A 19,775-nucleotide genomic window follows, 5' to 3' on the forward strand; every position below is an offset into this window, starting at 1 on the left:
CTAACACTCGGACAACTGCAAGTATTGGGGCATCTCTTCTCATGCAACCTCAGGCAAGAACGAACAGAGTTCTTGTTATACAGGACAAGTGGGAATGGGATGGGTTGTTTCATATGATGACATGCATTTTGAGGATAAAGGAAGAAACTGTGGTCGTGCAGCTTCCACCCTTCATGCAGAAGCGATGGCTTGTCTCTAACACTCGGCTCACTCAATGCATATACACTCACTATTAGTCTACACAAACTCTGTTTTACTGCTCTTGTCAACTGCAGGATCAAATAATTGTCCAATAACATATCTAGAAAGAATAAAATCTCCTACACAGTTGCCAAAATTAGTAGGTTATCACTTTCCTTAGGTAAATTTCCTTGTATAAAAGGGGTGGAATTCGTTCTTGTTTGTTAGTCTTCCTGTGGTGGAGTTTGTCCTTGTTCGTTACTCTTCATATGGACGACGTCGTTCTTATTCGTTAGTCTCCTTATGATGGAGTTTGTTTTTAGTGTGCTTGGTTTGTCGTTACCTAGTAGTGAATTTACTAGAATTGGTTCTTTGGTAAAGTTTTATATAGAATTCAACAAATATTAATTTGTCGAGTACATTCAGATAAATTAAGTGGAAATCATCACCGTGGCCACTACAAATCGTCATACCCTCTCCCTGAAAAGATTGCATATTCCGTCGTTGTGTACGAGAGACGTTCTACAATTTAAGATCTATTCAACGACCATAGTTTTGACGAAGTAAGCCTTTATTTGATTCAATTTATCATGTATTTGTTAGATCTATATTTCTCTTGTAGATGTCGTATGATTCTTTATTAATGAATTAATTTTTCCTTAAAAAAATATTCCTTGTATAAAAGGGGCGTTTATTCATAGAGGGTTTACGTACATGACCTCACTGGATGGATCAAATATGCAATTAAGTGGTTAGAAAATGTGTCTTGTACTTAAAGGCCATGAGTCCAAGTCTTGAAAAACACATGTATCCCCTATTCTATGTTAGCTGCTACTACTGATCATAAGTTCCCAAAGCCATTACAAGCTGAGTTCGGGTTTCAGTGAGAGGGTGTGGTAATTTCTTGGGGTATGTGTGATATGAGAAGAACTTTCAACAATATTCTTAAAGGTTGTAGTTGGAAATTGGGAATAGAAGGAAAGTTTTGGCAAGGGGAAATAAGTGCGTTGAGGTTGAAATTCCTGTTTTAAATTCAAATGTTTCTTTACTGCAAGCTAAGGACTGAAAAGTTCATAATTTCATTCATCCAACGGGTGCGGAATGGAACCATAAAAGGGTTCTTGCATGTTTCAAATTCCAGGATGCTTGTATAATAGTTGGCTTGGAGCTTCCAACTTTAGACACTGATCTACTTTACTGGAACTTTCACAAGTGAGTTGGTAAATTGACAGTTAAAACTGCCTAAGCTATGCTGGTAGTGGAGGAGGTTTTCATGGAATTATAAGATGCTTTGGTCTCTTAGTATCCAGCCCAAGTGAAAATTGTTTTTGTGGAAATTTCTGCATAACATAATTGCAACCATGTCAATCTGGGAAAAAGGTATCCAAGTGTGATAGAGGTGATGAAGATTTACAACACATTTCCGGTTTTGTAACCTCGCGCAACAAGTTTGGAGGGGTGGATCACTAGCTATCCACTAGGAACACAATGAAACCATGTCCTTTTCAGGATGGTTTCTGTTTTATATCCAATAATTTTAATTCCAGGATGGGAAGAGCATTCCGAGAATATTATACTTTATTTTTTACACTTTGGGGGATCTGGTTAATTAAGAATAACAGTGTGCTTTTAAGGGATCGACTGCGACTGTTCAAGCAACTATCAATAATGGTTTGAATGACCATGGAATCCTTCGGCGTCATAATCAACCTTATCTAGGTTTTCTCCATCCTCCAGAGGATACTTTAGCTTTACCAGCGGTATCATTTATGGTACTGAATTCCAAGGAACTCCAACTATAGTTTTAGTGGATAGGTCGTGGCACAAGTCAACTAAGAATGCAGGAATGAGTTGGGTACTAGAAAAACATCATATCCATAATGGAAGTATTTTGAGAGGGGCACAGTTCGGAATTTCACATTTCGCGTTTTAAACAGAAGCTATTGTTTGTCTTCAATTCTAAGTTTATGTTGGGCGTCACAAGCATCGAAAGAAAGAGTACAATTTTTACAGATTCGCAACTATTAGTATAACTTTTTAAGAATGGATGATTTGTCAGATGTGCAAGTCACTTGGACTACTGCAAAAATCAAGAAAATTGGGAAAACTTTTAGCTGGTGCTGTGTCAACAAGGTAGATCGTCATCAAATTCACGGGATCATGATCTGGCAACTTCAGCTTCAATTCTACTTTACTTTTTAATTTTAGCAATTTCCCTTAGTTTGTTATAAATGTCAAAAAATAAAATAAAATACACACATGTATCTCTTTTGTCCTATATAATAATCAAAATATCCCATTTTCTTTTGACATGTAGTAAAGTGTAACATACTCGCAATCCGTAATACATACTCTCTCCGTTCTCGAATATTAGTCATATTTGAAATCCTCATACTATTCACAGTTGAGCAAAATTTTCTAATTTCTTTCTAATATGTAATTTAAAACACATTCATATAGATCTTATTTTATCCGTCTTAATGTGTAATTTTATGATATCAAATATTTATAATTTTTTAGTATATTGTATATAATTGGAGATAATTAAGTTTAAATATTGGGTTTAGAAGGTTGAAAAAAAAACAATAATAAAAAGGAATAAAAAGCAATGAATGAGATTATTTGGTGCACCCAAATTGTAATCGTATAAACAAATTTAACATTCGAAATACAAATACCCCATACTCCAAATGTGGCAAATGCGGGAACGCATCTCCTTCCCCCTTCCTCCTCAGTCTTCCCGCATCTCCTTCCTTCTCCTCTCGAATCTCCTCCTCTTAAACCCTAACAACAAAACCAGCATCTTGTAGTTGTAGTCGGCGGCACCTCTGTCAACCACCTCTCCTCTGCTGCTGCTATTCTCGGTAATTATCTACAAGTATTTTTGTATTGATTTTTCTGTTGATTTTATTTGTATTTTTATTGATTATAATTCTCTTAATTGTCATATACATTGTGTTGGTTTTTAGTTAGCTTTGTTTTGATACGATTCTAATAAGATTGATTAGGATTAAAGATTCAATTTTTCTGATATGATGGGTTTCAAATTGTTAAATATATTCAGTTGGGTTAGTTTTGGTGTTGTTTTATGCCTAATTAGTGTATACCCACTTCATGATTCTACTTCACATTCGTATAATTCCACTTCATAATTCTACTTGGAATTCGCATAATCCTTTTTGATATGGTTTGATTTTTCTGACAATCACTGTTCATCTCTCTTGGCCCAGGGTGGGCGCCCCTCCTGCGCTAGCTCATGGACGGGACTGGACAGCATCAGCCTGGGTTATTAGCAGCTCCAACCACACCTCAAACTCAAACCTACTTGCATCCTCGCTTGGCCAATGCTTCAGATTCGATTCGATATCCATTAGCATCTACCGGTCGTGGATTGCTTCCGGCACCTAGAGGCATATTGCCTGATCCAGTGGCAAGTTCCATTGCCCCTAACTCGTGGGCTCTTCAGCAGTATCAACATCAGCACCATCACTCTCGATTGTCTGCTCCCTCTAGTCATCTTGTTCGCGGTCCTTTTTTGCATCCTTCTCAGGCTCATATATCACCTGTTTCATTCTCTGCTGCTGCTAGAGGCGTTCTATTCAACAATCGCCCTCAGACCATGGTTTCCTTTATTCCTTTCTTTTTCTTTCCTGCTGTCTTAACCTTTGTATATTTCTTAACTGTCTAAGCTCTAGGATTTGTTTTGTGATGCTATGTTGCTGCTTGTTTCATGGTTTTTTGGAAGCTTTTTTTTTAGAAGTTATAACTTTTTTCTGGTCGGAATGGGTCTTTTCTGGCTAGGTTTTATGGGTATTACATTGTCATATCACATGTGCCTCATTCGAGACCAAAATTCAACTATCCTGACTGGTCTGGTTTAAGGTGCAAAAGTGGGTAGACTGTTTGTGCACATAATTTCTTATTGAGGATTAAGGAGCCCTCATGCACACCAATGTGACCATTTTGGAACAACCTTTCTAATTTACTCTTTATATATCCATCTTAATTTTTGTTTTCTGGAACAATCTGTCTACTACTTTAGATTGTTGCGGTAGCACTGCATACTTATGGCCTATTATCTTCTCTTGTTCAGGTTGGTTCATCTCCCTACTCTGCTCCTGATAGTAATGATCCTAAAGATCCCATGTAAAACATCTACTCTGGCCTATTTCCTTCCTTGTGTGAACTTCGGTGTCATGGTTGCACACTTGTAGTTACGGTTCTTGTTTTGACTTGTGCAGAGACAAAGGTACTGATGATACGTTGGTCACTCTTAGAGATCGAAAGGTAAGGTTAAGGTCTACTATTCTCTTTAAGAATCATACTATAGATATTCATTGATTCCCAAGTTTCTTTAATAATTCATCTTTGCCGTGCATATTCCCTAAGAGATATCAATAATAATGAGAAATGTATGAGTAGTCTATATTATAATTTTTCCTGTCTTTTGGGGATGGAAGGAATTAACCTCTCGCTGATTTTTTTCCATTATATCGAAAGAACTGAAGTTCGTTACAGGTAATGAGCTGAAGCTCATGACACCAACTGAGCCAAGGCTAATAGCAACTAGCAAAACAGGGCTTCTAAAACCTTGTGACTCGATGCTTGTAATGTGCTAATGAGTGCATATTGTTTTATGTGTTGGTTTAATTTGTGCTCTAGGTACTTATTCTTGTGATTCAGGTGGCTTAAGTGTAGTTTGGAAGTTGAGCTGTTTATGGAAACTTTTCATGCTTCTGATATTTTATATAGTAATATTCACCTTGTCGTTTTGTTTGAATAATTTATATGCTTAAGGTGTGGCCTGGCTTGTTTTTTTACGTAGGTCTTTACAATGAAACAATTAGTACATATTCCCTCATTAGAAACATTGTCTTCTTGTGACTTACTGGAAGTCTGGAACTGATTCTGGATAAGTGCTTTAATAGTTTTGAGAGTGGAACCTATTCCTGCTATCAGATTACCTTTTCGGAGAACAGGTAGTTTGGAAGTTGTTGGGATGAGTTGAGAAGGTGTACGATTTTATTCATATTATTTTGTGGGGAATAGTTGGGTAAAGTGATGGACACTTGGACAGCAAGGGTTTTAGACTTACTTTTAGTCCCAGTGGAGCAAATCTTTTGTGTATCAGAGTGTGAATTTTGTTCTGAAATAGCAAACCAAAGTTATAATTACGAAAAGTTCAACACTCGAACCGTAAAGAATAAAGACCCACTCACTAAATTCAAGATAAAGACTCTGTGATTCTTTTATATTTTAACATAAATAACATAGTTCCTGGGCTAAGTTTTGGCTATCATAGACTATTAACCTCGGTATTGCGAAATGTCCTTATTTTTGAAAAATACAAAGTCTACACTAATTTTCATGTAAAAATTCCCGATGAATGGCTTATTTGTGCTTGTAATATGGACATGAGTGCACAGTGCTCCTTATGCACCAAAAAGCACCGATGCATATGAAAAAGAAAATCCAATATAACAATCTGTACCAGTGAGTTTAATGGTCCTTTATGTGAGAGAAGATGTGACCTCAAATCTACTTTTCTTTGGTTAACTAGGTTGAGCACAAAGTTGAAAATAAGAACACAACACTTTTCAGTGCACAAGGCTTGTTGACTTTGTTCCTCTTAAGAAACCAGGGTAGATGGCAAAAGATTTCTAAATTATGAGCTATTCACTATCATTGCGGTTCAACAATCTCCTCCTTACTAGAAGCAACTTTTACATGAAACCCTTCTCTTTAAAGCTGGTTTGACTTGTCAAGTTCCTCACTAACTTATTTCTTGTAGGATCATAGTATGCCTGTTATGGAAGTCACTTTGCACAGACTCATAACCATAACACTTGAAGCCATGCACCTTATCCATCTTGATCTCTTTTGTTGGTTTCTCATGCAAAGTTACTTCCTTGTCATCATTAGTCAAAGAATCAGATTTCGGTATACAGATTTTCATTGAAGAAGACTCCTTAATTAACCGTTTTACACGCTCGTGAACTTGCTTTCACAGTTTCAGGGCCAAAGTGCACAATTGCACATTCATCAAAACTCTTCCAAGGTAAGAGTACGCTGAAATACCAAATTATGAAATTTGGCTGATAAATATGAACTGATATAACCCAGTAAAGTAAATTCTACTTGTCAATACTTAAAGACTAGGCAATTATTACCCACTTTGATGTAAAGGATGGAGCACCCGCTTTGAGAAATTTAAAGATTACTATCTGTTGTATAACCGTTGACCTGTAAATAATTAAATTTAATTGGTCTTTTTCTGTTTTGTGATGTGTCAATAAGATCACTAATTCGAAATCTAGTTTACAACGCGAAAGTAACCGATATTTCTCCTTGTGGAACACTCCTGAACTCACAATTCGAATCCCCAAGCCTAGAAGATCATTCCTGAAGCCCCTAAGTATTAGATCTCTAAGTCCTAGAAACACTCCTGAATCTAAGCCTAGATTTACTTACGTCCAAACCACTCCTGAAATTCAATCCAAGCAACGAAAGAATAAAACTTTCAATTTAATTAAGCAAAGCTCGCGAATTTTACTTAATTCTCAAAAATCTGAATAATAGAAATTACAAGTCTTCACTATATAGGAGTATGACTAACAGTAGTCCTGTATAAATGGAACTCTAAAAAGCTATTCATAAAAGGTCTTAGGTAGATTTGTTTTAGCTTGTGTATTATTGCTGCAATTACGGTGTCTCGTGTGAAGAATTGTAATCGCATGCCAGGAATTTTGCAATGATAATGAAATACTGGCAACATATTATTAATGGCTCAAAGTGCAACACGTTTTGGGCTTGTAGTTGCAGTAGTATGTGTTTTCCAATTCAGCAAAATAACTTGATGATGAATTATTCTGACCCTTCACTTGGGATTATGCTGAAACGAGAAGGCATTTTAGTTGGTTGTTGTTAGAGAGTGCAAGTATGTTAAGGGCAGGTGTTTAGGTATGTGTTTCGATATATGTTCTTGTATTTGACTTATCCACTTGGCGTTTCAGCTTGTGCAGTTAGGTGTTTTCTGAAAATTTGCAGTGATTATAACTTGAAACCAAATCATGTTTTGGTCTTTCATCAGATTTCTACCCTAAGTCTCTCTTTGGATACTTTTTGTAGGTCAGGATATCAGACGGGGCATCACTGTATGCTCTCTGTCGGTCGTGGTTGAGGAATGGATGTGTAGAAGATAATCAAGTACGTAGCATTTGGTCATATCTACTGTTATTTTTATTATCTGTAGAATACAATTCATCTATGGAGCTTTCTAAATTCATGCAACCATATGCAGCTGACTTCTATATATCTGTGTATCTTGAAGCAATTGTTTGTTTGATCAAAACCATCTTTGGGTTCAGACTGGTAACAAATATTCCAAGTTTTTATATTTAACATAGGAGTTGCCATTTGTTGACATATACCCACAGACACACACATGGATAGCTTGTTGACATTCTTAATTAATAGGTCAGAAATGGAAGACTCAATTCTCCAACCGGACTGTCTACCTTACAAGAACTATTAACTTTCTTCCTCATTACTTGTCCAGTAAAACATGAAGGGTTTAGAATTAGAATGTACATAATATATCAGTATTTTATAGTTAAAAGTTTCATTTTTTTGGGCTAACATATGAATATATCAGCATAAGCAGATCACCTCCTCTCTGGTTCTCCACCTTCAAGTAGCTTATAGTTATAATCACAATACGATCATTGGAAAACACAAGTATACTAATCTTGTTCCATGCTAAGACTATTGAAGTACTTGTGACAAACTGAGTAAGATTGCTGGATTTTGATTCAACAAAGTTGAGGGAGGAGGCCCAAAAAATTGTTGAGAATTTGTTAATCACCTGTGCGGCTGTGCCTTGAGTGTGATTCTAAATTATAGAGGAGAAGAGCTTAACTATTATTTTTGTTTTTATAAAAATGGGAGCAGTAGGAAGATGAAAGGACAGATCGAGGAACAGAATCCCAACTTGTCCAATATGGAATGAGAGAAATCAAAAGCAGGAAAGAGAAATGGTCCTTTGACCACTTTAGGAAGGTGTGAATCATTATTTACCTTTTTTAAATAACATAGGTGTCATTATTTACCTTTTTTAAGTCGTAAGTCTTGTAACAGGTGTCAGACTTGTTATTTTCCTTTCCCTAAATCCTTCACTGTTCAGGTCCAAATTCAGTTCTGCTCCGGTTTGTGCTCACTCCCACTTTCAATTAGCAACTAGTTATAATCTCTATATGATCCTTGGCCATAGAATCATTATGCTGTTGGACGTTGAAGTAGCAATGAAACTATATGTTGCGTACTTGGTCAGAGTTCTTCTCTTTCATTTTTCTAAATTGTTTAAAAACTTGCAGCCACAGTATGGAGATGTTCTAAAGTCTCATCCGAAACCCTTTCATCTGCCTCTTCCTCTGCCTCCGCATGAATATTCCTCACCGAAGAGAAAGGAGAGAGATGATGAAACGGAAGTTGACGAGGTTGGTTGTTCTTTGACTGTAATATTAGTACTATTGTCTATTTTTCTTAATTATTCAAAACTGTTTAAGGGTGGTGTTTTGAGATTTTTCAATGTTTTTCTTTTTTCTTGTGCAAGGTCATAACTTCTACTCCCTCCGTCCACAAAGATTGCTCATACCCTTTGTTTCTTTTTTTGAAAAGTTGGTTCATTTAAAAGTGCGTGAAGCTCTCCACCCCCCCCCCCCCCCCCCCCCTTTTGTAGTTGCACATGGGTTGTTGAGTGGGGAAAAATCAATGGGACATCCATTTTAGGAACGTGGAGCAATCTTAGTGGGACGGAGGGAGTATATATGTGGAAGATGGTGTAACTTATCAATTCATTTTACTTGTTTAAAAGCAAGGTTCAGTTGGTAAGGTAATCAATAGCCTTTTGATGCCGTTCAATGTTAGCAGTATTCATGATAAATGATGTTGTTAGATCATTCACGATAAATTTTGGGTGGTAGAATTCATGACAAATATTGGTTATCTGTTAGAGTATTCATGATAAAACTTTGATGCCATAAGAGCATTCAAGATAACGTAGTATTGTGGTAGGTAGTATTAATTCTGCTTTTTTTCTTTTCTTTTCTGGATGGTAGTGTTACTAGTGTAGCCATGCATTACTTGGAATGCTGATATTTTTGACTTTTTTCTTTTTAGTTCTCTTTCATACTACGAAATTTTCTTCTGTTAGAATTGGAAAATTCCTGGTGGATACCATGAGTTCCAATGAAATTACAATGAGATACTTCAACATTTTATAAAATCTCTATCATCCCCTCCAATGTTTAAACTAGAGTCAGTAGCGTAGAGTTGTGAGAATTAGTTGAGAATGAGAAAGAAAGAGGGAGGGAGGGAGAATACTAACTTATAAAAACTTGAGAGTGCATCGTATGGCATCAAATGAGATGGCATTTATAGGACTTGTTACAAAGGATCCTTTTATTTTTGTGGTCGAGTTGCTTGGCGATTTGCTATCTCCTCTGGGCTCCGGGGGCTGCTGATTTATTTTTTCAATGTATTTTATGTTGGACTATTACTTGTAGCGTTGGGTAGGGCTTGAGTAGTTAAGTAATTCTTTTGGGCATTGGGTTGTGTCTTGTCTATTTTTCAGTTGAAAACAACTATTACTCTATTAGTGGTTTGAAGATGTGTCTCGTTTGTACTATTCTTTTGGACCAATTGTGGAATAGTAAGATAAGTGGATTTGGGCTGGCAACTCAATAAACACCCAAAAGAGTTGTGGTGGTTGTGTATGTGTGTTTATGTTTTACACTTTCTCCTAAATACTTATGCCCAGCTCAAATGGGAAGTTATTTGGGGAGGTAGGGAGGGAATGTCATTAAGGGATAAGTTGATTGTCATGATGTAACCCATTTTCAGGAGTCCTTATTCCACTATTTTTGCTTGCAGGACGAGAATTTAGTTGATATTTCAAATGCTCAAGAGTTGCTAACAAGCCATGTTAAGCAAGCTAAGAGAGTTCGAGCAAGGTATGTCCCTCCTGATTTTGTGTCGCCTGACATTGTTGTTTTTATTAGCTATGATTGAATCTTCAGTTGGAATTTTTCACATCAAATGCTATCTCTAAATCACCTGTACAGGCTCAATGTTGATAACCGTAGTATGAAACAGAGAAACTGTTATCTTGAATACAGTAGAAATGCAAACGTAAATCAAAAGAATTAATTAACATGCATATATTCATTGTATACTTTCTCCGTTTCTAGATAATTGCAACACTTTCTGTTTCTTTTATGTCCGAAAATTATTGCAATACCAAAATAACAAATTTGCCATTACATAACCAAACCACTAACATAATTAGAAAACCAAAAACTGAAAATAACCCTACCACAGCACTACCCCAACCAACTAACCCCCTTCTACCTTCTGTCCATGCCAACTAACCCCCAACTTTCCTCCCCTCTCTCTAATCCCGTCACCTACCATCCACCAGGCACCACCATCTTCTTTCCTCCCTTTCACTTGTTGCCAGCACTTCAAACCACCAACGAACACAGCCTCACGCCTTACCCTAGACAACAGTCCACTCCAAACTACAGCCACACCTATCGGAATGCTACAATTGAAACCACAACTAATATTTGTACTTCTGAGTTTTGATCACAAGTCCCCATAATTTGGCCAGCAAAGCTTTGAAACCTCTGGATATGATCACTGAAGGGTCAAATCTCAATTGTATGAAGATCAGCAGTAGCCACTAGGGAGTAGGGAGAGGCGAGAAAGCAGATGAGCAGAAGGGCGGTGATTCACCACATGAGATGAGAGAGAGAGTGGAAGGGAGGGCTTGTCAGTGGTGATCTAAGAGATAGGGGGAGGGGCATGCTGAGACGGGTGTGATTTGTGAAATATAGGAGGGCGGGCTTGGTGGGATTTAGGGGTCGTCGAGTGTGTGAATGACCCCTTACAACTTGCCCTACTTATGTGCTATGATTATTTAAAAAGCGTAGGAACTATGACTCAATGCAGTTGAAATAAAGTACAACTAGATCTAGAACAGAAGAATGAAAATGTGTTGGGGGGTGGGGGGGGGGGGGGGGGGGGGGGGGGAGAAAGCCCCTAAACATATCTCCTAAGCATATCTAATTACATCAAGAAAGAAAGTCTACATAGCTTCTTTGTACAAACAAGTAATTTCATTCCCATTTTCCGTTGTAACCGACCCCTAAATCAATATCCATGTGATCTTCCTTTAATCCTTCCAATGGGCTAAACTGTAACTTCCATACCCCTAAAGAAATTTAGACAGCATTTCCTACAAAAAAACAATGTTCCAATCAATTATTTTTTTTACTTCCAGTGGAATGTTAGTAATATTAGTAAATGTTAAACTTCGCATTTACCTTAGAGACATCTCTTCCCCTTGTTTATTTATTGCATTTGTAGGCTTATATAACTTTGAGCATATGAGCTAATTTGGTTAGAGGCTTAGAGCTTGCTACTGCCCAATGCTTATTACTAGGAGATGTGCATGTAATGTATGGATGGACCTTTTTGAACGTTTGCGCCTGTTTACAGATTAAGGGAAGAAAGATCACAACGCATTGAAAGATACAAAAGTAGACTTGCTCTTCTTCTTACACCTAACGGAGATGTGCAAAATCAGCAGGAATGATACAGTCCCTGGTCCCTGAGTAGTTGAGTACTACATAGCTAGTTTGTATGATTGATTTCTGGTTCCTGTTGCTTCCGTTCCTCCTGTAATATGTTACTAAAGGATGGGACGGCATCAGGTTTTGTAGATTAAGTTATGTCGCGAGTTTTGTTGTATGATTTTTCTTCAATGAGCAATCAGAGGTTTTGCCAACATTTTTCTTGGTTGGAAATATTGTTAAGAAGGGTAAGCTAAAGAGAAGTAGATTATTGTTATGTTGCTAATAGTTAGTTATTACTCGTAATAATTATTTTATGGGATATATTAATCCCACCGGGATATTTTTGGTAGAGGTCTCTCAGTTTGAGCAGAGTTGCTCACTTAATTGCTTATTGGTACTAGTCAACTGCTGGATCAAATAATTGTTCAATAATGAATCTAGTTGAAAGGAATAAAATCCTCCTACACAATTCTATCATTCTATGCACTTCTTTAATGATTAAAGAGTTATTGGATGAGCAGTAGAAACATGATTTGAGCACTTGTAATCTAGGAAATAGGAACAAGTATGCATCCACCGTTTTTTCATTTATTTATTTCAATTTTAATGGAAAAGATTTAGCATATTTGACTAAAATATTATCATTTCCTATTTATTTGGTCTTCTATATAAAATTTCAGTTCTAATTTTATTTCTCAAAAAATAATACTTGTAAAATCGTAACTTGCTAATTTTTTGAAGATTTGTCAAGATCTTCTGTACCTCGTACTCCTTTATTTTGAACAATTCTTTTGTTACTTGAACGTTGTATTATAAGTAATTTTAGAAATTTCTTGCGTGCAAGGTATCTAATCTATACAAGTATATAATAAAGAGGTATATTTCGCTTAAGATGTGGAAACTAGTGCTGAAATAAGTTAAACAAAATACAAGAATAGAATAAAGACTTGGAGATGAGTACTTTTGGTATGTGATATTTTAGTAATTATGTTTTCCCTTCGAGACAACTCGCGTGTCAATGATCACAAGAACAATATACTTATGGAAAATTGTCTTTGACTGTAAGAGCATTGAAAATTGAGTACTATTCATAAAGAAGAATACTCCGTATCAAGATAATAGGAGTTGTGTCAAAATCAATTCCCGCTGATCATATTATTCTCCCGCAAATAGAGAATTCATAAAGCCAATCAATACTAGCAATAATGAGAAATAGATACAAAGTTTCTCAAAATTTCAGAGAAATCATTGTTCTGCATTTCTGTTCTTATGATTGGCAATTCAAGCAACAGAGGATCTCAGACAAAATTACTAGATTTTAAGTGGCTGACCTTTTCTAGAATCTGGTTAATTGTTTGGTGGGCCATACCTATCCTTGAAATAATTATGGTAATTATTAAAGAACACAGACTAATAAACCACAGCACATGGAATTTTCACATGTATATCCAAAGTCTCACTCAGCATCCCCAACTTTTATACCTCTATTTATAGTAATATATAAGTGCAACCCCCCAACTTTCCTTAACACAAAGAAAAACACATACTTTCCTACTAAAACCCTTCTAAATTCTCTTAATCATGTTGAAATCTCTCAAAAACTGCTTAATTTCCACTCGAAAATCGGCAAAAACCCTTGTTCACCAACTCAAAATCATCAAAAAAGTGACAAAAATATGCAAAAGCAAACCCCAAAAAAGGGGGTTTAGTGGTTTTGATGGGATGAAATCATCATTTGCAAGCATGGAATTCAGCAGACAATTAGAGTTAGTGTTCAAGTTCATTGATGCAAATGGTGATGGTAAGATATCTTCCCATGAACTTAGTGAATTCCTGGTATGTGTTGGGCATGATAAGTCTAAAGTGGCAGAGGAAGCTTCTATGATGTTAAGATGCTTGGATGTTAATGGGGATGGCTTTATTGATTTGAATGAGTATATGGATGTTGTCATGATGGGTGATCATCATGTCGATTTCGATGACGAATATGATGATGATGATGATGATGATGATGTTGATTATCATTTTAATGGTGGTTTTGAAGATGATCTTATGGATGCTTTTCTTGTTTTTGATTGTGATAAGAATGGTTTGATTTCAGCTAGGGAGTTGCACCATGTGTTAAAGAGGTTTGGTTTTGCTAATTGTAGTATTAAGGATTGTAATCTTATGATTAAGGGGGTTGATAAGGATGGAGATGGGTTTGTTAATTTTGAAGAATTTAGGCTTATGATGATGGGATATGCTAATTGATCACCAAACCAAAATTAAGAGGATGACTACTTTTTGTGTTTGTTATTGTGATTTGGGAAGGAGATAATGAATTTATTGAGCTAATTAATCATAATTCTCTCAAGATCATGTTTTACTGAAATTCATACGGTTAAATCATTTATTTAATCTTGTTTTATTCATTTTTGTGTAAAAAGTTGTAATATATATGGTGGAATTATCTAGTGTGACTACATAATTTGCATTTCATTCAGAGTTGTTAGCTTGATTGGCTAGTATGGACTAAGGAGTATAAGTTCAACTATTGTACGGTGTATATAACACTTATCTATTCAATGTTAATGTCACCCAGATTTTTTATCCACCGCACTGGTGGGTTCTTGTAGCTTATGGGGTATGGTACGGTGCACCGTTATACAATATACTTTCCCGACTTAAATTTATATTGAAAACGGAGTAGGCAAGTAAGGGTCCGACTAATTGTCTAACTAAGTACTCCCTCCGTCCCTTAATACTCGCACCGTTTTGACTAGACACGCTTGCCAATGCACAACTTTGACCACCAATATCTTTAACTACATATTATAAAAACTTATAAAAATATTAATATTTTATATTAAGATAAAACCGACAATATATTATATACTATATTTGTTTTCATATACTATAAATAAAATAGGGTTAAAATGAATTATGTAAATAGTGTAAAAAGTCAAAACGGTGCGAGTATTAAGGGACAGAGACAGTAATGAATTTTCTTTATATTTTACTAATAGCATGCACTTTTAAAAAGTAACCATGTAAGAACTTAAAATAACCTAAAAACATTAAAAGGGTTTTCCCCTCTTAATTATGTACAAAACTTCACTTGTCTCATTGAACCCTTTACAAACTCGATCAAAATTTTGAACTACATAATGATTAATGATACACCTAAATCAAAGAAATTAAGGGAATCCTTCTTTTTCTACTAAATTATTCTGATATAAATTGGTTTTTTTTTTTCTTTTTCTTGAGATAATAAATTACTTCGATATAAAAGACAATCCTTCATTTTCTAATTACAAGATTGCATTCAGGGGAGTAGCTTATACCATGAATTGTACGGGGTAAAACCAGTTACGGAGCATTAGAAATAGGTATATACTACTCCAATTTTGTAACTAGGAAAGAAAGTTCTGGAAGAAGGTGGGATATTTAGCTGATGGTGAATAAGATTAATGGAAACAAAATCCAAATTTGCGCCTATAAATATCCCGAATAACCGTCACCCGAAATCCACGCTCCCACCATTTCCTCATTCTAACAACTCAGTCCTCTCTTTCTCTCTCCACTCCAGTCCTCCCTTTTTCACCAATGATATGGCGTTTCTGTTTCAGGTCGTCTTCTTTGCCATCCTCACCTCTGTTTCTCTCGTTTCCGGCATTGATCAAACCTCTTCAATCTTCACACTCTCGTTGTCTCCTCCCTCACCGTCGCCTTCCTCCACCACCGCCACCCCTCCTCCGTCTTCTCTTCCTTTCTCCTCCTCTGAAGCTCTGAATCAACCTCAGCTTCTCTCTCCTCTCACCACCATTACTAAAGTCCTCGGTGAGCTCGGTTTCCATGAGCTTGCCATGGCGTCACACTCGCTCTCTCTCTCCTCCGCCTCGCACCTCCCGTGGCTCGGCCCTGTCACGGTCTTCGCTCCGGTAGATTCCTCAGTGCGAACATGTCCTTCGTGCTCGCTTACTCTTCTCCTACAGGAGCACACTGTCTCTGGCTTGTTCTCCATGGACTACCTCAGTCGCCTCATCTTCGGCACGAAAATCGAGACGGTGCTTCCCGGCCGCTGCCTCACCGTAACCTCATCCGCCAACGCCTCCGCCATCTTTATCGGCGGTGCGCAGATAACTCGGCCAGAGCTCTTCGTCAGTGACCATGTCATCATCCACGGTCTCCAAGGCTTCATCTCTCACGTCTCGCCGTATTCCTGCTCCATGGACAAGCTGACGTCACTCGCTCTCCCTCACCCTAACCCTGCCATCGCATTCAACCGCATGATGCTCGCCGAAGCGATGATCCGCCTCAGAGTGAGCGGTTACAGCGTGCTCGCGATTGCGATTCGTGTCAAGTACGCCGAACTGGTGACTCTTCACAACATGACAATCTTCGCTGTCGACGATTCGACCATTTTCCACGGTGGTCATGCCTACGTCCACAGCGTTCGGTTCCACATTATTCCTAACCGAATGCTCAAGCTCGCCGACCTCGAGTCTCTCCCAGCGTCAACGGTCCTTCCGACGCTAGCACTCGGCGAAAATCTCATAATCACCACTGCCGGAGGTGGCGGTGAGCTTTCTCCGATGAGGATTAACTATGTCGAAATCAAGTATCCTAACCTCATCTACAATCAGAAGCTTGTTGTGCACGGACTCGCCTCTCCCTTCCCTCATCTCCGTCAATCAATGGCTGTTAATACTGGACGGTCAGGATTCTATTCTAGCACCTCTGATGATGTTGGATCTGGTGAGAGAGTCTCCAGCCCTGGTAATGTGCGTCAAACTACTGAGCCTGCTGTGCCCTCCCCTGTCATGAAATCAATGGTTGAGATGATAGATGATGTTCATCAAGGTCTCTGATTGATCGTCATTTTTGGTTAGCTTCGTAGCTTCTAATTGTTCCACTTGATTTAGGTCTGATGGTAATTGTCCATATCTGTTAATTACTACTGCATTGCTTCGATTTTAGCATTTTAGCGTTATTACTACTATGAGTGAGAATGCAAAATGCTGTACTGAGATTTTTAGTTGAAGAAATCTGTACTTAATAGTTAATACAGCAAATGAAGTTTTGATTTGGTAGAATAAATCATCCTCTGTTTTTAGCATCGTTGATTTGAGATTTCTGTTATTATTGATTAGCAATTGGTTAATTTTATGATATTATGACATTTACAACAGAAATTATGGTTTGCTAGTTGTAATGAATAAACCAAAATTGTCGTTACAAGGATTGCTGACAAAATATTACAGTGAGATTTCTTAACTGAATTAGTTAAGCATAACTTCAATCGAGTAATTAATATGATAAACTCAATGATGGAAGTAGAAGATGATCTTCTGAAATTAAATCTGTATAGTAGATAGCAAAGTGATAAATGTTGGGAGGATGGAATTTAAATTAAGTGTTAGTTATTCCTAAATCCAAACCAGGTAAACAATTCCCTTAATTTTGAACGTTGTAGCAAAATACTGAAAGTTTTTGCATCTAATTGGATGTCAATAGGCAATAGCCCAAATTTTGCTAAAGGAGGCAAATTAGTATTATACTCGAAGATAAATTACCACTTACTCGTAGAAAATATCTCGAAAAATGTAGGTACCTCGTAGTATAAATGTATAATTGTATTATGTAATGGAAAAAATTAGTTTATCACTATTCGACGTCTGTGTACGCCAAAAACGCTCGTAAATTCTAACGTAAAAGTATGATTTTACCCTTATAAAAAGTCACCCCACCTCTTTCACTTTTCAACTTAAGTTTTCAATCTCAAATTTTCGGGAGCCCTCTCTAAATTTTTGGCAGCCCCACTCTAATTTTCCGGCAATACTATTTTTAGTGCCATATTGCACCACCACCAAGACAACCCCTGCTGACCACCATCACCTGCCTCCCCGCGCTCCACCATCAACAGCACAAGACTTGGGGTAAGAAAATACCTAAGTCAAAGAAAGGCAGACCTAAGTGAGACAATGGCTGCGTTCAACTTTTCATATTCGCTATAAACACTTAATTGGGTGAGATGGAAGCACTTAGCTATCTATGCCATTCTAGAGGTAGATTATCAGCAACCTCACATTATATATGAGTCATAGTAGATGAACTTTTTAATGTCATTGACTTCTTAGCAAGGATACAAGTCAAACCCGATGCTTAAAATTTAAAACTGGTAATGGAGGATTCAAATTTTGTCTTAAATGATATGTTTCTCGTCTGGACTTTCTTGGTCCCAGCAATTTCGAGGTTTGATCGGCTACTTCTGATGATTTTGATCACCAAATTTAACACTTTTCAATATTTTGTGTAGACTATGGTGTTGAAAAAGGTGTTCGTCTGCAGGGGCGGAATTAGGGGGCTGGTGGGGCCATGTCCCCCATGATATGTTTAAGTATTAAATATGCTCTATAAAAGCACATGTCTAGTATAGCTCAAATGATTATTTTCCTTAATAATATGAGCTTTTTGGAGGTATAAGTTTCGATTCTTTGCTCTAATTTTATACTTGGTTTTCTTATTTTATTTTTGTTTATCAATGTTATAAAAATTATATGTTAAAATTTGCCCCCTATGTATACTTTCTGGTTCCGCCCCTGTTCGTCTGGATGGGTTGATTAAGGGACAAATATCACAGGTCTGAAGGATCTTGTGAAAGCCGGGGAAGCAATTTAAGTTTGAGACCATCGTTGAGCACTTCAAAGTGAGCCCAACTGTTCGTTAGTTTGCTCCGGCCATACTTAAGAGATTGAATTGCATTTTGTTCTCTCCCTTTTGTCCTATGTGATATTGACAAGCAGCACAAGGGCATTAAGAAATAGACCAGCTGTGCAACTGTTGCCTCTTTTGCTGTTTCAGAGGTGAATTTTAGCTTAATGTAATAATCATCCTTGAAATTCACTTGTTAATAATTTGGGCCTTGTTTAGCCATTTGGCCCACGACAATCATAAGTTAAGAACTGTTTGATGTGTTACTTTTTGTGTAGACCAAATTGGGCCATCAAATAAGTGGTCGGCTCACATCCTAATGTGGGCAAGTGATAATTCTATTGTGAAACACACTTGAAGTGATGGATACTTGGATATCTATCAAGCTCACTAAGGCCCTTTTCTTTTTGATATAATTGCAGTTTCAGGATTTATCCGTCAGTTTAATAATCAGTTCAATTCATTTACTTATTATTATTATTATTATTTTTATTTTATTTTAATCATGGCAACACTCTAATAGTATTATTATTATTATTATTATTATTATTATTATTATTATTATAAATAACTTATTAATTTATTATTAATTACTATAATTTATTATTATTATTATTTAGTAATTAATAATTATTTATTTTTAATTATTAATAATTAACTTATTTAATATTAATTTTTAATTTTTTTTGATAAAAATGAAAATTTTATCAATAAACGTAATTTGCACTATTTAAGTTAATAAAATAGAATCATTATCCATATTAATTATTTGTTAAATCGTGTACATAATACCAAACGTAAAGAATAAAAAGGAAATAAAGAGAGTAGTACTTATTTTTCTCTTCTACTTTTATTTAAAAATTACACTAGTTTGTGTTCGTGCTAATGCACGGGATACTATAAATAGATAAAAAAAAACTCAAATTTGAATATGATAACTAAGATGTTTATTGGTTACCAATACCAAAATGTATAACTTAGTTCTAGAATCATGGCGATGTATGACAAATTGTAACTGCAAAGTGATCGATTATGTGGATGTTTTAATTTTTTCTGATGTCCATGTTGTAAATAACAAATTTCTTATTCTCATCTAATTCACAAAATTGGAGCACGTACAGTAAACATAAATGAATTCATAATAAATACGTATTCAAAATATTGTTTCTGGATTCCTTATTAATTATGAATAAAATATTATCGTTTTGAGTTGATTGATTGTTGTTTATAAAAAAAGAAAAGTCGATGACATTTCCTAATATA

At 36.3% G+C, this 19,775-nt stretch overlaps 3 protein-coding genes across 3 annotated transcripts; all 3 read left to right on the forward strand.

Moving 5' to 3' along the window:
• The first annotated feature begins 2,852 nt into the window (after positions 1-2,852).
• LOC110798113 (uncharacterized) lies at positions 2,853-12,030 on the forward strand. The gene is made up of 8 exons (XM_022003256.2): positions 2,853-3,044; positions 3,411-3,802; positions 4,274-4,326; positions 4,422-4,467; positions 7,309-7,386; positions 8,553-8,675; positions 10,111-10,190; positions 11,740-12,030. Exons 2-8 carry the CDS (start codon positions 3,437-3,439, stop codon positions 11,834-11,836), a joined length of 843 nt encoding a protein of 280 aa, XP_021858948.1. The 5' UTR covers positions 2,853-3,044; positions 3,411-3,436; the 3' UTR covers positions 11,837-12,030.
• Positions 12,031-13,282: 1,252 nt separating this feature from the next.
• Positions 13,283-14,433, forward strand: LOC110798096 (probable calcium-binding protein CML18). The gene has a single exon (XM_022003237.2). It carries the CDS (start codon positions 13,398-13,400, stop codon positions 14,067-14,069), a length of 672 nt encoding a protein of 223 aa, XP_021858929.1. The 5' UTR covers positions 13,283-13,397; the 3' UTR covers positions 14,070-14,433.
• An 867-nt stretch (positions 14,434-15,300) lies between these two features.
• On the forward strand, positions 15,301-16,898 carry LOC110798095 (fasciclin-like arabinogalactan protein 21). The gene has a single exon (XM_022003236.2). The coding sequence runs from the start codon at positions 15,410-15,412 to the stop codon at positions 16,667-16,669; it is 1,260 nt and encodes a 419-aa protein (XP_021858928.1). The 5' UTR covers positions 15,301-15,409; the 3' UTR covers positions 16,670-16,898.
• The last annotated feature ends 2,877 nt before the right edge of the window (positions 16,899-19,775 follow it).

Source organism: Spinacia oleracea, chromosome 2 (genome assembly GCF_020520425.1).
Source record: "Spinacia oleracea cultivar Varoflay chromosome 2, BTI_SOV_V1, whole genome shotgun sequence".
Lineage (NCBI taxonomy): Eukaryota > Viridiplantae > Streptophyta > Magnoliopsida > Caryophyllales > Amaranthaceae > Spinacia > Spinacia oleracea.

Excerpts from the sequence above, each read along its gene's own strand:
- LOC110798113 (XM_022003256.2), top strand. The coding sequence starts at position 3,437 with ATGGACGGGACTGGACAGCATCAGCCTGGGTTATTAGCAGCTCCAACC. Across the intron at positions 4,468-7,308 it reads TCACTCTTAGAGATCGAAAG|GTCAGGATATCAGACGGGGC; the intron begins GTAAGGTTAAGG and ends TACTTTTTGTAG. Across the intron at positions 10,191-11,739 it reads GCTAAGAGAGTTCGAGCAAG|ATTAAGGGAAGAAAGATCAC; the intron begins GTATGTCCCTCC and ends GCCTGTTTACAG.
- LOC110798096 (XM_022003237.2), top strand. The coding sequence starts at position 13,398 with ATGTTGAAATCTCTCAAAAACTGCTTAATTTCCACTCGAAAATCGGCA.
- LOC110798095 (XM_022003236.2), top strand. The coding sequence starts at position 15,410 with ATGGCGTTTCTGTTTCAGGTCGTCTTCTTTGCCATCCTCACCTCTGTT.